This window comes from Fundulus heteroclitus, chromosome 15 (genome assembly GCF_011125445.2).
Source record: "Fundulus heteroclitus isolate FHET01 chromosome 15, MU-UCD_Fhet_4.1, whole genome shotgun sequence".
In the NCBI taxonomy this organism is placed as follows: Eukaryota; Metazoa; Chordata; class Actinopteri; order Cyprinodontiformes; family Fundulidae; genus Fundulus; species Fundulus heteroclitus.
The window spans coordinates 1,264,975-1,281,199 of record NC_046375.1 but is presented as its reverse complement, the minus strand read 5'-3'; the positions used below and the strand labels follow the sequence as shown (position 1 = coordinate 1,281,199).

Genomic DNA, 16,225 nt, shown 5'->3' with positions numbered 1-16,225 from the left:
GATAACTCTTACATGGACGTGTCCTTGCTGATCTATAAGAAGCTGATGCAATTCTTATTTGAGGCACTTTTTCCCACATCGGTATTATAAGGGTCTCAGCTGAAATCTGTAAACATTTCTCTGGCTTGTTTAGATTAAAAGTGCTGACATTAACAGTTGGTGCCGAAACCCGGGAGCTCTGGCACCCAAAGCAAGAATCATAACCCTATCATAATCATAAATACCCTGACCAACAATTTAAAACCAAAGATATTATTTCAACTGGAGGGTCTATGTATCGCAATTAAAGTTAACAGGAAGTATCAACTTTGGGTTAGTCTAACATAAATTCAACCAATAAGAACTGTCTAGCACCCTCCCTCTTTAAACCTTTATCCTAGAGGTTTATAGTATCTCAATCAGTTTTCTCACCAGGACATTTTTCTGTGATGCATTTATGCTTGAAAAATAAATTATCATTTACACTGGTAGATAGAGGTGAAACGGACTGGTGGGTTGGGTGATACGGGTTAGGAAAACAACTTTTGTTCTTGGAAAAGGTTCCTGGACAAGGTTTCTGGGGTGGAAAAATAATGAACAAATAATTAACAAAATAATGTTCTCTAATGTGCAGTTTTGTGCCTATGCAGTTTTTGACAAAATAACAAATGAAACAAAAAAAAATCTTCCTAAAATGTTCTAGTACTGTACTGAAAACAAGCGTAAAAACATCTAAAAACACCTTGAGCATGTTTACTTGGACTTACAGCTGTGTGAGCACTATTATTGTATTCATGTATTTTTGTCCTTTTTCTTGCATAATTTCAGTCGACTTTATGCTGTCTAAACTGAGTAAAACCTAACATAACTGGGCAGAACGTGGTTTACAAACATAAAGAAACAATAACACACATTAGATTTTAAAGAAATTAATGAAAATTATATGGAGCCGTTTCATGCGTGTCTCTTCTTGCAATATCTGGAAATTTTGAAGTACTAAAAATATAAAAAAAGTAGCAGATTTTTATTTTTTAGAAGAACGTAGATGTGCTACGCTGAGGTTGCAGCTAAATCAGAACGATACAAATATGCTGTAGATAAAACATCACAGGAAAACGATTGATTACAGGTTGTTTTTGTGATTGATTTAGTTGGAGGTTGACTCTTTTATGAAGGTTGGGTTTGGTCTTCCCTCCTGAAGCTACAGATTCTCTCCTGCAGCGGCTCATAAATGAGGCTCAAATAGCGAAAACTTCAGAAAGTTTGACCAAATGTCGTGTTTCACCTTCAGATGCCAGTAAAGCAGCGTTCATGGCGTCCCCCAGTTCCTGCTTTCTGGCCAACCGCAACAAGGCCTCCGCGTCCGTCGACCAATCGGTGAAGAACGGGTCTTTGGGAGAACACGCCTACATGCCTCTGTCCACCAATCAGCAGCAGGATGTAGAAACGAAAACTGTCCTCTATCAGGGAAATGAGAGCTCTGGGTTCACCTCTTCAGGTAAGCGCAGAAGATGCGTTTTAGTTTGACGATGAAAACCAAACATCTGAACATTTCTGGCATGACAACCCCCCCCCGATCTGTCTCTGTCACCCCGTTAGGTGGTCAGATGGACTTCTCTCAGGTCAGCGGCCCACTCATGACGCCACCCATCTCTCCAGCCGCATTAGTGCACAGGGGCTCCGTCATCAACCAGGGGCCCATGGCAGGGGGTCCCCTGACACCCTCTTCCTCATCATGCTCCTTCTCCTCATCCTCCTGCCTCTCCTCTCTCGGTGAAATGATGCAGCCCAGCCCCTGCAACTCATACCCGGAGACCCTGTACCACTGCTTACCTCAGTCCAGCGGGTATTTCGCCCCCGCCAGCAGCGGCTCCTCGGCTCCAAACTACCAAACAGCTCTCAGGTGAGCTTTAATCACACCTGTGAATGCCTTTTTTGTGTTTCTTATACTAACAAGTAAACAATGATCAATAAGATTTGCTAAAGTCTTAAAGCAGAATAACATGCTCAGCATCAACCCTGTGCGCACAGTGACTAGATATATTTACTTACACATTTACTGCATATATTAAGTATTGATATTATAGGAATAACTAAATAAAATAATGTTTTTAGGCCCATTCTTTGTGTGCTTTACTGTCCATCCATCCACTTGTCTGTTCAACTGTCTCTCCAATGTGTGTCTGTCCTCCCAGTATGCTTCTGACGAATAATCTATCATAAATACATTATCTTCTTTTGAAAAATGTGTTTTTGATTTTATTAGGCTTCACGGTAAAACTGACTGATTTTAAAATTAGACTTAGACTTAGACAACTTTATTTGTCATTTTGTATGCACAGAGTGCGTACAGAACGAAATTTCGTTGCATACAGCTTGTAAATTGCAGTAAAAATCAAATTACAGTATAAGTATAAGGTTCAGCAGTGATTTAAAAGTAAACAATTTAAATGTAGACAATGCAGGATAAGTCACAGTGTACAGGTGAGTATTTTTAAAACCATTTGTATGTGCAGAATTGATTGTGCAAGAATATTTGTTCAAGAATACAGCTTGTAATTTACAGTAGATTTAAAATACAGTATAAGGTGCAGCAGTGATTTAAAAGTAAAGCAATTGAAATGTAAACAATGCAGGAGAAATGTATGTTTTATTTAACCCTGTTGAGATGTAGAAACCTGTATCTGCTGTTAATGACAATTTCTCATTGCCGGGTTCAGAAACAAACTTGGAACCTTATTGGTTAGCAGAAGCTATTTCCCAAAGCTACACATTTGTATTCGGGTTTAAGAAATCATTAATTATCTTTGACATTTACTCCACTTGAATAACTTCTTATTCTTAAGAAATACGTGCGATGGGAAATTACCTATCTATTACCTATCTTTGTTCAGGTCTCAGGCCCAGAATCCCTGTCTGACGGCGGTTCAGACTCACAACCCGCCTCTGGGCTGTCACCTGCCCCGGTACCCGTCCCTCAACGATCAGCCCCTGAACAAGGACGGCTTTTACCCCGCTTCAGTCCATCACTCCTCTGGCAGCTCCGACTGCTCCCTGACGGCTTACGGCTCTGTAGTCCGGCCGCCTTCCAGATACACTCCGGGCCCAGAGCCGGTTCAGACGGAGCAGGCGTTGGATCCGCAGGCAGCGGCTCAGATCCTGGACGCTTCGGAAGGTTTTGGCTTCATGGGGGCCGGACTGAACCTCGCTGGCGGTGGTGGTTGTCAGGGACAGACGTACGGTGTCTTGGGGCATAGCGGTGAGGATTCTTAGTACCCGGCCTGTCTAAAGAGGATATTTTATCATCCAAAAACAAAAAACAAAAACAAAAAAAATAACTTGTTAGCTGCCAAGAATCACATTATTGTGAATTTTGCATTGTTCCATTGATCTTTCAGGCCTCGACTGAAGAACCAAAGTAATAGCAACACTCTCCAAAATCTAGGTTCTCTTTCTGCCGCAGGTTTTTACGGCAACAGCAGCTTCTTGGCCGGCCAGCGCGTGAATCCTTTGGTTGATCAGCACGTGTCCGTCATCAGCAGCGTGGGGAGCCTTCGCCCTTTCACGTCAACCTTCTCTGAAGTCCACGATCCGCTGAACATCCTGGGCGAACCGGGAAGGAAAACCGCAGGGAGCTTCTTCAGCGAGGCGGAATCTGCAACAGGTCGGCATCAGAAGCAGTAAAACGACTCTCTCACTCGTCTTACTGCTTAGATTTTAGCAAAACGTTGTGGTTAAAGGAGCTGTTCTGCCTACTTACAGGACTGTCTCAGAAAATTAGAATATTGTGATAAAGTTCTTTATTTTCTGTAATGCAATTAAAAAACATGAAATGTCATACATTCTGGATTCATTACAAATCAACTGAAATATCGCAAGCCTTTTATTGTTTTAATATCGCTGATTATGGCTTACAGCTTAAGAAACCTAAATATCCTATCTCAAAATATTAGAATATGGTGAAAAAGTATAATAGTAGGCTATTCAACTAATCACTTGAATCGTCTAATTAACTCGAAACACTGCAGGGTTTCCTGAGCCTTGAAAAACACTCAGCTTGGTTCAGTAAACTAAATCACAAGTATGGTAGTGGTTAAGAGACGACATAAGATTCTCACAGTAACTGGTGTACTGACCATGGCATTACTGTCCTTGATTGGCCTGCCAATTCCCCTGACCTGAACCCCATAGAGAATTTGTGGGGTATTGTGAAGAAGAAGCTGAAAGACACCAGAGCCAACAATGCAAATGAGCTAAAGGCCGCTATTGAAGCATCCTGGGCATCCATAACACCTCAGCAATGCCACAGGCTGATTGCCTCCATGCCACGCCGCATTGATGCAGTAATCTGTGCAAAAGGATTCCCAACCAAGTACTGAGTGCATTAATGGACATTTTCAAATGTTTGATTTTGTTTTGCTGTTATAATTTTTTTTTTTTACTTGGTCTGAGGAAATATTCTAATATTATGAGATAGGATTTTTGAGTTTTCTTCAGCTGTACGCCATAGTTAGCGATATTAAAACAATAAAAGGCTTGCGATATTTCAGTTGATTTGTAATGAATCCAGAATGTATGACATTTCATGTTTTTTAATTGCATTACGGAAAATAAAGAACTTTATCACAATATTCTAATTTTCTGAGACAGTCCTGTATACCGGACCCGAAGTCATCCCTTGATAGGCTGAGGTACTGGGCTGGTGTAGCAGGTCTTCTTCCCGTCTACTACGTTATGGTGTACTGTTCTGTTTTGGGACCCTTGTTGTTTTTGTTGCAAATGCTCTTTCTTTTGCACATTTTAAGTCTTTTAAAGGACCTTTCTTGTTCTTAGTTTTATACCATACGGTTGATGAGCCACGTGTCTTGCTTAAAGCGTTTGGCAGCCAATTTAAAATGAGGACAATACTAAATGTGAGCCGATCATTTTAGCAGTGATAAAATCTAAGAGTATTGTTTGTTGTTTGTCCTTGTTGTTTGGTTGTTGTGTTACCATAGCTTCTAACTGACCCTACAGGTTAAATCTTTATTTTGTGACACAGCTCAATTTGTTCAAAAATGCATCTCAGCCAATAATAACCAATTATCCCTGACTGCCATTTAAACGTGGTCCCCTCTCTCGGGGCTATAAATATAATTCTGCTAAAGGCCCCATATAACTTTGGGCCGGCCCTGGATGAACCAGACTTCATGAGAAACCAATGAGAAAGGTGCTTAAATATTAGATACACCAAACATTTGCTGTATATTCCTAATATTATTGCTGCAATTGTGGCACGTCTGGGAAAAATTACCCAATATAGAATCTACTTTAAAACAACCAGTTTAGAATACAAAATTACTTGTTTTTGTTGTTGTTCTCCTTGTAAGTGAAAGAGTGGATGCAAAAATGTACCTAGATAAGATTTGTTTCTTAAAAAGGATTGGATGTTGATGGAGGCCTCCTTAAAACCCAAAGTGAGGCGCACTGTTGCTTAAAGGGTTTGACTGCATAAAACGTTGGATGGCCTAAAATGTTCTCTGGCCAAGAGTAGAAAAAACAGAAAATGTTGTTTGTGTCATGGATAATCTTCGTTATTCAGCTTCTTTGACCATATCTTCCATCAGGAACTTCAACTCCAGTTTTATTTTAGATGTTTATATCTAATCTCTGGTGAGCTCATGTTTTTATCAACTAAAATCCAGCAAGATTCAGTCTGATTGGTCTGTGAGCAGAGCAGGATGTTTGTCAGCCATGCATTTGTTTCATAGTGATTATTGTGATTTTATTCCCGTGCCTAAATATTATTGTTTTGACTCAGTTGCTGCTCTGCTCAGTTTTTCCTGAGGTTTTCTGACATTCAGCTCCTTTTAGTCTTGCTGCACCAGTACTAACTTTAAGATTACAAAACATGTTCCTGACTCTGGTTACTTTTAAAACACCTAAAACTCATATTTTACCTTTTAGTTAAATTCTATTTACTGATCTTTGAAGGTTTGAAGGTAATTGTCACAGTCTTTACTACCAAACTTTGTGTATTTGTGAATTGAAACGGGCTTTTTGCAGTTTACGTACATCGCATAAAAACCCCTTCAGCCTAATTTCTCTCACTATTCAACATTTTATCAGTCTAAACTTTTCATCTTTGATGCTAGTTAAGATTGCCAAAAATGATTTCTGTTTACTAAATGCGAGAAAATAAACAAGACAATCAATATTACTTGAAATTCAAATATTTAGACACTACTACCAAATGGTAAGAGGAAGTGAACTGTTGACCTCCACAAGTCTGGTTCATCCTTGGATACGATCCATGTGCCTGAAGGAGCTGCGTTCTTCTTTTCAAGCAATTACCCACAAGTACGAAAAGTAGAGGATCGTCCCGCCTATTAATCAGACCGCTGGAGGAAAACTGTGGAAGATTTCAAGTTTGAGAACGTACGGTGGTGGTACCATCATGTTTGCAGCAGGAGGGACTGGTGCGCTTAACAAAATAGACGCCGTCACAAGAAAAGAACCTTATGTGGAAATATTAAAGCAACGTCCCAAATTATAAGACAGGAAATTAAAGCCTGAGCACAATTTGACCATTACAACACCCGGATCTCAGTCCTGTAGAAAAACATTATGGCAGAGCTGAAAAGGTGTGGAAGAACAAGGCAGCCTACAAACTGGACTCTGTTGTACCGGTTCTGTCAGGAGGAATGGGAAACTTATCTGGAACAAACTCCCAGAGTCTTTAAATCAAGGTTAAAAACCTATTTGTTTAGAGTTACCTTTCAATGTTAATGTTGAAGTCTGTAGTCCTGCTGCTACTTTCTTTTTTTATTTTTGTTCATGTACAGCACATAGAATTGTCTTGTTACTGAAACTTGCTTTATAAATCAAAATCAGAACGTTTGCACTGCAAAAAGAGAACTATAAATAGGTCAAATTTTCTTGAAATTAATGTATTTATCCTTGATTTGATAAGATTATCTGCCAATGGAATGAGTATTTTCTACCCCTAAAATAAGATAATTAGATATCCTGCACTTGACGATGGAGATGAATATCTTATTCCACTGGCAAATAATCATATTTACCTGCTCAAATCAAGGAAAAATACTCTCATTTAAAAAAAAAATAAAATAAAATAATTATTAGTTGTATTTTTGCCGTGTGACCCACCTTCACAGTTTGAAGGGCAATTTTGCCAAAAAAACCGAGGGAATCTATGTAAACATTAGAATTTTTAGAAATTAATGAAAACATATTTCTCTCAGTAGTCTGATTTTAGTAAAAAAATAATGACTTTTATTAAATCTAACTGACGAAAATCAGGAAACGTTTTGTCTGATGTAATGTCAGGCGACCGGAATAAAAGGGAAAGACACTGCAAACAGAGAACTAAAAGGAAGGAACATTGTTCTTGAAATGAGTGTATTTGCCCTTGATTTGAGCAGGTAAATATAATTATCTGCCAATGGAATAAGATTTTGGCACTTAAAATATGCACTCTTCATCTCTATCATCTTATTTCAAGTGCAGTATATCTAATTATCTTATTTTAGGGGTGAAAATACTAATTCCATTGGCAGATCATCTTATTTACCTGCTCAAATAAAGGACAAATGCACTCAATTCAAGAAAAAAATTACTTTTAATTCCCTTTTTGCAGTGTAGAAAAATGTATCTTAAAAAGCACTTATTTATTTCCCACCAAATTTGTATTTAAAAGACCTGTCCATTGAGAGCAAAGTCAGATTCCTTGTCGTTGTGCACAAACTTTGGCGGTAAAGTTACCAAGCTGAGTATATCTTGTTTTTATCCTCAGGTCATTCCCTGCCCTCCTCTGGATCCGCCACCTGCATGTTCGGACTCCCCTCGCCGTTCAGCTCACAGGACGCCATGATGTCTCAGCAGCGTGGGGCGGCGTCCTCAGAGGTACAGGACCTGGTTTCCTCGCTGCCGCCCATCAACACCGTGTTCATGGGCACGGGGGGAGCGCAGTGACTTCTATAGGAGCAATCTGTGCAGCAAGTCTGGGGTGAAAACGAGCAGAAAATGATGACAAACCAGTAGAGGAACGATTTCTTAAGGTCTGCCAGAGCCCTGTGAGGTTCATATTGCCTAATAAACATTTAGGTTTTGAAAATTTGAACTGACATTAAAAGGAAATGTGACTGCAAATGGACCTGTCTGGAAACAATAACTCCATCTCTTTCTTTCTTTTTGTGTATAAATAAAAAAAGACTGATGACCGAACGCACAACATGCAAATAACTCCCCAACATTATGTTTTTCGCTGCTTATTTAGTTTAATTTTGATTCAGATTAATCTCTCTGCGGCTTTTCCAGACAACAACGCTTCGCTGGTTTGCTGATGAAAGCAGCTTATTTCATCCTCTGAACTTGTGTGTGCAAAACAGAACAAAAGGGGAAATACGTACATTTTATTGAAATATGCTTTTAGAAGATTTCTCTTTTAGTTCTTCTTGTGAAGTGTTTCTAAAATAACCAGTTCAGGAATGAAATGTTAAGCATTTTTGAGTGGTTTTGGGGTTGTATTGCTGAACTTGCAGGAGCTGAATTTGAAACTGCTCTTGTTGAATAAAACATCCACCCAGAGAAGCAACGTCAGGTTTTAAGTGTTGTGGAAATCATCGTTTCGGCCGGTTTCACACCTTTCCAACTCTGCTTGGAGTCTGCACAGGATGCTTGGATTTGAGATGCTGCACCTGCATGTTGACTGATTTTCAAACTAAATTAAACCATTTTATTGTACATTTTATTTTCATTTCATTTATTTAGTCTCTTACAACAGGCAACCGGAAAATCATGCCGCTGCTGAGAAGACCCGGTCACCCCATTATTTATATTTAGTTCTGGGAACTGGGTTGACGGACTCAGGGATCTACCACGCTTGCAGAAACTCAATAAATGAGGAATGTCGGGCGGGCCAGACTATTGGGAGATTAAAAGAAAAACAATAAGAGTTTAAAACTATTCTAAAATGGACCGGCAGCCAGTGGAGGGAGGACATAAGTTATAGTTGCATGTGTCTAATGGGCTGCACGGTTGCACAGTTCTTAGCGCTGTTGCTTTGCAGCAAGAAGGTCTTGAGTCTGAATAGCAGCCTGGGGTCGTACTGCATTAATTTCTCAAGGAGTTCTCCAGCTTCATCCCAAAGTCCAAAAACACGACTTTTAGGTTAATTGACTCTTTTTTTTTTTTTATTTCCCTAGTTGTGAGTATATGTGTGCACGGTTGTGTGACGAGCCAGTGTAGACGACGGATGGACGGACGTGTAACTAGTAACGTACAACAATAAGAGACAGCGTTTCTGTGATAACTTTAACAGATTGCTGTGAAAAGTCCTTTAAAGGATTAAAACATGAACCAGATGCAACAATATACAGTGCACAGTCTTTACAGCGCATCAGCAACACTCTTCTTCATGTTAGTGTACAGTTTATCTGATTACAGCGCTGCAGGGGGGTCCAATCTGGGGTCCGTGGGCTATTTGTTGCCCTCAGAGTAATTTTCTGGGGCCCCTGGCTGCAGTTCCTGGACCCTTCCAGCAAACTGAGCTTCTGTAATTTTGTTTTTATTTTAGAAAGAGACGTTCAATGGCAAATTTATGTCTTCTTAAATGGGAAATATCAAGAGGAACACATTCTTTTACTAGCCATGTGTTTTGTTTCTGTTTTTTTGTAATAAAAGTTTTTATTTTATTTTGCAACTTTTTAACATAACAGACAGCAAAAACATATTTCACTTGAACCTATCTGGGCCAAAGGGATAAAAGTGAAAAGTTAAAAATTAAAACAAAAAAGTACCCATACAAACGTTTACCAGGGCCGGACGATTAATTTAAATATGAATGATTCCAGATTAAAAGTGTTTCTTTGCTATAAAAGGATAATATGGAGCGACATTCAAACCTTGGAGAAAGACATTTGGCAATTATTCCATTAAATTTCACAGATCCAAAGTCTGTATTGTTGTTCCCTTGAAAACAATATTTTCTTTGTTAACATTTTGAACAGATTAAGCAATTTTTCCTACTCAGATCGCCTGAGCCTATCTTGTGTAAAAAATTTGCCTCCTCAGTTGGGTCCAAGGCGAGAGACTGCTGGGGAACAGTTCTTTTTAATTTTGTTTCTATTTTTTTTTTTATTTGCTTTAATTTTAATATCAAAGTTGGTGGGGTGATGGACATCCATGAACATTTTACTCATTCATTAATGGTTGTTTACAGCTCGGGGTTTCAAAGAAAAGTCTAATTTTAATTGACTTAAAAACGTTTTCAACAAAACAGAAAACATTCAACCCATAATTGGAGAAAACTGTATGTTCTCTTATAGGGGAAAACCCTTTTTTGGACAATTTTTTCATCATTTTTACTCAGTTTTATGAAAATATTGTACATTTAGTTTATTGCTGAGCAGGTAAAAAAAGAATTCACATTAAAAATATGTTGTGTTTTTAATTTTAATTGTAAAGAATATAAACTTTTGCCCACGATGCTCCCCTCTCTATCCTCTGCAGGACCCTTTTTTCTGCCATATTGCAACTAAAGAATAATGCAAAGATTCTCAGATGTTGAGAGCTGTGTTTAATCTTTAACATCCCCTGAGATTCACCACTTTTATTATCTTTCATGTGTTCAAAACTAATGATAACAACCTCTGGGCAGAGAAAACCTAACGTACAACAACGTAGCAATATTTTCTAGCATATCCGTCTTATCTTTCAACCTAGATGGGAAACTCACACATTTTCTAATTAAGTCATTGTAGAGTCAATAATTATAATACATGTAGTTTCATATAAAAAGTTTTAGTTTTTAGTTTGTTCTGGTCTAAATGTTTTGTTTCCTGCTGTCATATTTGTCAAGCTGAGGACTTCCTGCAGAATTGCTGATATTTTCTAACATTAATTGATTCACAGTTGCTCCTGAAACCTGTTTAATAAACATTTACCTTTAAAAAAGCTTTCAGGATGACAGAGATTTAGGGAAAAGTTACAAATTTTTGTATTAAATCTGTCAGATTGTTGAGTAAATATGAAAACATCCGTCCCGCTCTTATTGAGGCATTTAAAATGTAAATGATGTCCAGAAGTCAGCAGTAAGGGATCAGCTGGGGCGTCTTTGAGTCTTGTTAGCAGGACCGAGCAGAAGACGGATCTGGGTTTGTTGCTGTGCTGCACCTCAGCATTGAAAGGAATCAGCTGAGAAGGTTCAGGCATCTGATCAGGACACCTACTGGGGTGCTGGGGGCCCTCACCGACCCAGGAGCAGACGCAGACCTCGTAGGAGTTACCAAATCTCACTGTTGGACTTCAGGAACTGGAGGATGAGCAGGTGAAGAAAGAAATGTGTGAGTTTCCCTCCTGGAGCTGTGATCTCCACAACCTAAAACTTGCAGGAGGATGGCAGAGCCGGCCCAAGGCACAAGCTAACTAATTCGCTCCTTAGGGCCCCCAAACCAGCAGGGGCCTCCGATAAACACTTAAATTTTGACATTTACCGTAGAACCAAAATTTCTACATTTGTTTTATTTAAAATGAGAACAATACTAAATTAAGGTGACCAGATTTCTAAAATCAAATTTGGGGACATTTCTTGCTCGTGGATAAAAATCAATACATCTAATCAAGATAAAATTAGGAAACGGGGACAGTAATGGTTTCATTTATTTTTACATGTTTATTAATATTTAAACAATACAAATCAAGTGTAAAAGACAGGAATGTGCCTCTCCAGACCTTTAGTGCATCCTAAGATTAATAAAATCAATAAATAGTGTTAATAGAAACTAGAACTGTGTCTCTAGGTTCGGGCAAAGTGGTGGGAGTGGGAGTGGAGGGGTCCAGAGTGGTTAGCAGGGTTTTCCAATTTTGTGGGACTCTGCCACCCCCTAAGGGGAAAGTGACATGAGGAAAAGAAAAACCAGTAAATACAAACATTTAGCCTGTGGCTGTCTGTGGAGACAGAGTCCCCCAAATTAAAAAAAAACTGCAACAAATACTCATTCTGTTCACGTCTACATACCTATGAGAAATAGGTTTTTCTGCGTTAACATAAAAAAGTAGTAGTCAAGCCCGCTGGTAAAGGATGATACATGTTTCTTACTGTCAACTGACCACATAAGGGTTCTGTGCATCACAAAGCAGATTAATTTCTCCCATAATGGGCTATAAGCACATAGAGCACATAGTGCATAGAGCATGTTTGGAACAAGACATTGTCCAATGGATTGTGGTGATGTGAGGTAAAACAAAGGCACAGACTTTGAAAACCCCTTGACATGAATGCAAGTGATTGTGTGTGTAGTGCAGTATGAGCATGTATAAACTTACATAAAGTGTGTATAACTACATTATGTGTATGTGTATGGTAGTAGCTGATGTTTGAGTATATTGTTTGATCCTTTAAGGTGAGTTAACTCCGGTCAGTGAGTCAGCTGACATGAGATCATCTCTGGTTTCTTCAAGGCCTTCTGTGTCTGAAGAGCCATCAGCCACGGTATCCAGAGGTCTGGATAAAATAAGAGGAGAAGAGGATATATTATGTGCAGAACTGAAATTTTTAGAACACAAGAAAAAAAACTAAACTAAACTGCCTCTTTATTGTGCCCCAGCTAGGGAAGTGCAGTGGAACTCATGTTCAGTGCAGAGACTCAGAAAGAGGTTATATCTTCAGAATATTGGGCTTCTCAGCTCAAACCTGAGTATATCATGTCAGCACTTTATCACTTGAACTTTATTAATACTCTAAGTAAATATTTCTCCCTTCTCGTCAATCATTCTTTACATCAATATTCCTATTTTCCTCCACTCTCATTTAATCTCCTTTCTGTCTTCCTATCTTCTTCCTCTCTCCTCTTGTATCAATCTTACATTATTCTAAAACAGAGACATATATTTAAAATCACTTCCAAAAACATTAGATTGTACAACATGAAAACGTCCTCTTATTATTATTATTTCCTCTGATTAAATACAAAAAATGCTAATTACCACAATACTAGGAGCTACAGGCAAAAACAACATAATAAATGAACCTTAAACAGGCAGTTATCTCTTCCTCCATCATTCTCAGATCATGTAAATATTTTCTCATTCAGTTTTCCTGTTACTGACTCCTATTTTTTCATGAGGAACTTTCATAAATCCAAACAGTAGCAGTAGAAAAGCTAAACCTAAGCCTGGAAGTCTATGCTCATAAATCCCAACCATAAATCAGCAAAACAACTTGTAATAACTCTACTAATAACTAACTATCTGAAATATAAACTAAAGGTCACCAATCAGTTCTAAAACATCTTTAGACGAACCCTTGTTGATCCCTGGAGAACCAGCATACCAGATTAGCGCCTTACAAAGAGTTTTCAATCATTCTGTTACATTTTATCTGAGTGTCTTTTACTGATGTGAGCAGCAACTCGTGGTCTTGTCTTACTTTTTATTGATTATTTTTTTAACCTGGAAAAAAAACAAACATTTCTCACAGGATCAGCTTGATCCAAATAAGATGAATCGATTAACACGCTTACCATAATAACACAGCAGCTCCCCATCAGTTGCCACCAGTTGACGACTTTTCACTTCTTCTTCTTTTGTTTTAAAAGTGGTGCGCTCGTCTTCTTCTTCTTCTTCCTCTTCGTGTTTTAATGGCATCTGACATCCAAAAGGATCATTACCGCCATCTAGTGGTGCACTCTGTTCCTCGTCTTTTTATTATCAGCAGCGCAACCGGCTACCGCAACACATTTTCCCCCTCGGTAAAATCGGGGACATTTCCGGGGACAGCTTTAGCCGGGGACAGGTGGTCCAAAACGGGGACAGTCCCCGGAAAACAGGGACGTCTGGTCACCCTATACTAAATGTGAGTGGATGGTTTTAGCAGAGATGAATTATAAGAGTACTGTTTAGTATTCAAATGTATAATTTAGAGGATTTGGCAAGTTTGCAGTAAAGCGTAATCCTCGTTTTTTGGTTATTGTTACCGTAGCTACTAACTGACCCTACAGGTTAAATCTTTATTTTGTGACACAGCTCGATTTGTTCAATAATAACTGATTGTCCCTGACTGCCAATTAAACGTGGTCCCCTCTCCCGGGGCCCTGAATATAATTCTGCTAAAGGCCCTATATAACTTTGGGCCGGCTCTGGATGAGCCAGACTTCATGAGAAACCAATAAAAGGTGCTTAGATATTAGATACACCAAACACTTGCTGTATATTCCTGATATTATTGCTGCTGTGGCACGTCTGGGAAAAATGACCCATTAAAGAATCTACTTTAAAACAACCAGTTTAGAATACAAGCCTGCAGACAAAACATTGAAGCTTTTTAACTTGTATTACTTGTTTTTGTTGTTCTTCTCCTCCTTATAAGTGGAAGGGTGGATGCAAAAATGTACCTAGATAAGATTTGGTTCTTAAAAAAGATTGAATGTTGATGGAGGCGTCCTTAAAAAACATAAAGTTGAAGCATCCTCTTCAGGAGACGAGCTCAGACGGGTTGCAAGGAAGACTCACTGCAGAATGAGGTTCTTTTCAGTTTCTAATGATCACTGGATGCAGGATTTAAGGTGCCAGGACTGCATTTGTTCCTCCTATCATCATCAGTACCAATTTATTATTGATTCTGTAGGGAAACGGGCCTTGCAGCCATGTGAAGAACATAAAAAAAAAATCACTCTACAACAGGGAAAAGATCGGTACAAATATAATTTAAATCCATCAGACTGAAATGACAAAGCGCACCTAATCACATTTTATTTGTGAAAATGTTCGCTTTTTTATGCTTCACCAGCGGTTTTGTTATTTTCTGTTATGACGTCGTTTACTGCCTTTCTTAGCCAGGTCACCCTTGTGAAAGATTTCTTCATCTCAAAGGTTAAATAAAGGCTTAATCAAAATAGTTTGTCTGAATAATAAATGTGTTTCTTTCCATCCTTGATTTAGGCTGTCAGAATATCTTTCCAGATGATAGTTGCTCTAATTTGCCCTGAGTGATAAAGGAAGAGGAGAATGTCTTTCACCTTTTGTGTGATTCTCTTTAAAAAAAATTCTGTTTATCTAATTTAGTGTCAATAATGTTACTGTAAAGACAATTTCTGTGATGGTAATCAATTCTTCAGACATCTGAAACTGATTTTATTTATGGAGGACGTGAAGTTATTTTCAACACCTGATCAGATTTTCCATTAAATTATTTCTTTTTGTGAGTTACTACATTAGGTAAACAGGTATTTATAACACAGAATACGCTCTACTATTTCCCCTGTTATGATAACCGAAGGGAAAGTTACATTACATATTACAATATTGCATCCTAATATCCTAATATGATAATATCCTTTCTTATATTAAATAGGAATATTTTTGTGCATATCTATTATTTGTTTCAGTTCTGGTTAGAAAAAGGTTTATTTTAAGGTTTGAGCCCTCCAGAATAAGATTTAATCTTAACAATGCGGACTAAAAGCAAAATATTAAGAAAGTAGCAAAAATAACACTGTTTTTTTTTTTTTTTTTACTTTTACTGTATAAAAGCAAACTTTCAGTGCCTTGCAAAACGCTTTCACACCCCTTGAACTCACATCACAACCTCAAACATGGATGTTTCAATTGGTTGCATTGAGTTTTATTTAGGGTGCTGAAAAACAAACCAATGCCACATTTTTCCAATGACTGCATTTGTTAAAAAAATATTAGTACTGTTATTCACTGCTTTGTAATAATAATAATAGAAATAATAATAATACATTTAATTTCTAATGCACTTTTCATCAGGAAAGACCTCAAATTGCTACAGAGTTAAAAGAAGTTAACTCATTCTCAATTAAAAACGGTACGATATGGTTAAAAATCAGTCCGTGGTTGTGTTGGTTTCTGGTTGTAAAATAGGAAAATGTGACTTTTTTTGTTGCAAAGGCAACAAAAGCATAAGCTAACTAAGTCACTCCATAGTTAACTTATTTATTGTTGTATCCTACATAATTTATGAGACAAATATCTACAGGAATTGTTCTGTTAGGTGTGACATCATCCAGGGAAGACAGATCAACCGTTATTACCATCTAACATAGAAAGTACTCCTGGGTCAATGTGAGCTTCTGAGCTTTCTGTGTCTCTGCTCTGTCTTCTCTAAGCCCCAGTGGGTGGAGGCAGATGAGCGTTCACACTGAGCCTGGTTCTGGTTCTGCTGGAGGTTTTCCTCTCCACTGTCGCTTCATGCATGCTCAGCATGAGGGATTGCTGCAAAGCC

The 16,225-nt window shown here is 38.3% G+C and overlaps 1 protein-coding gene across 1 annotated transcript in view; it reads left to right on the top strand.

The window, feature by feature from the left end:
- Positions 1-8,724, top strand: part of rfx6 (regulatory factor X, 6) — a 28,798-nt gene extending 20,074 nt beyond the window's left edge. The window contains exons 16-20 of the mRNA XM_036147676.1: positions 1,271-1,477; positions 1,579-1,882; positions 2,874-3,238; positions 3,443-3,643; positions 7,775-8,724. Of these exons, the coding sequence (XP_036003569.1) occupies positions 1,271-1,477; positions 1,579-1,882; positions 2,874-3,238; positions 3,443-3,643; positions 7,775-7,953 (1,256 nt within the window). The 3' untranslated portion in view covers positions 7,954-8,724. The remainder of the gene's footprint in view (positions 1-1,270; positions 1,478-1,578; positions 1,883-2,873; positions 3,239-3,442; positions 3,644-7,774) is intronic.
- The last annotated feature ends 7,501 nt before the right edge of the window (positions 8,725-16,225 follow it).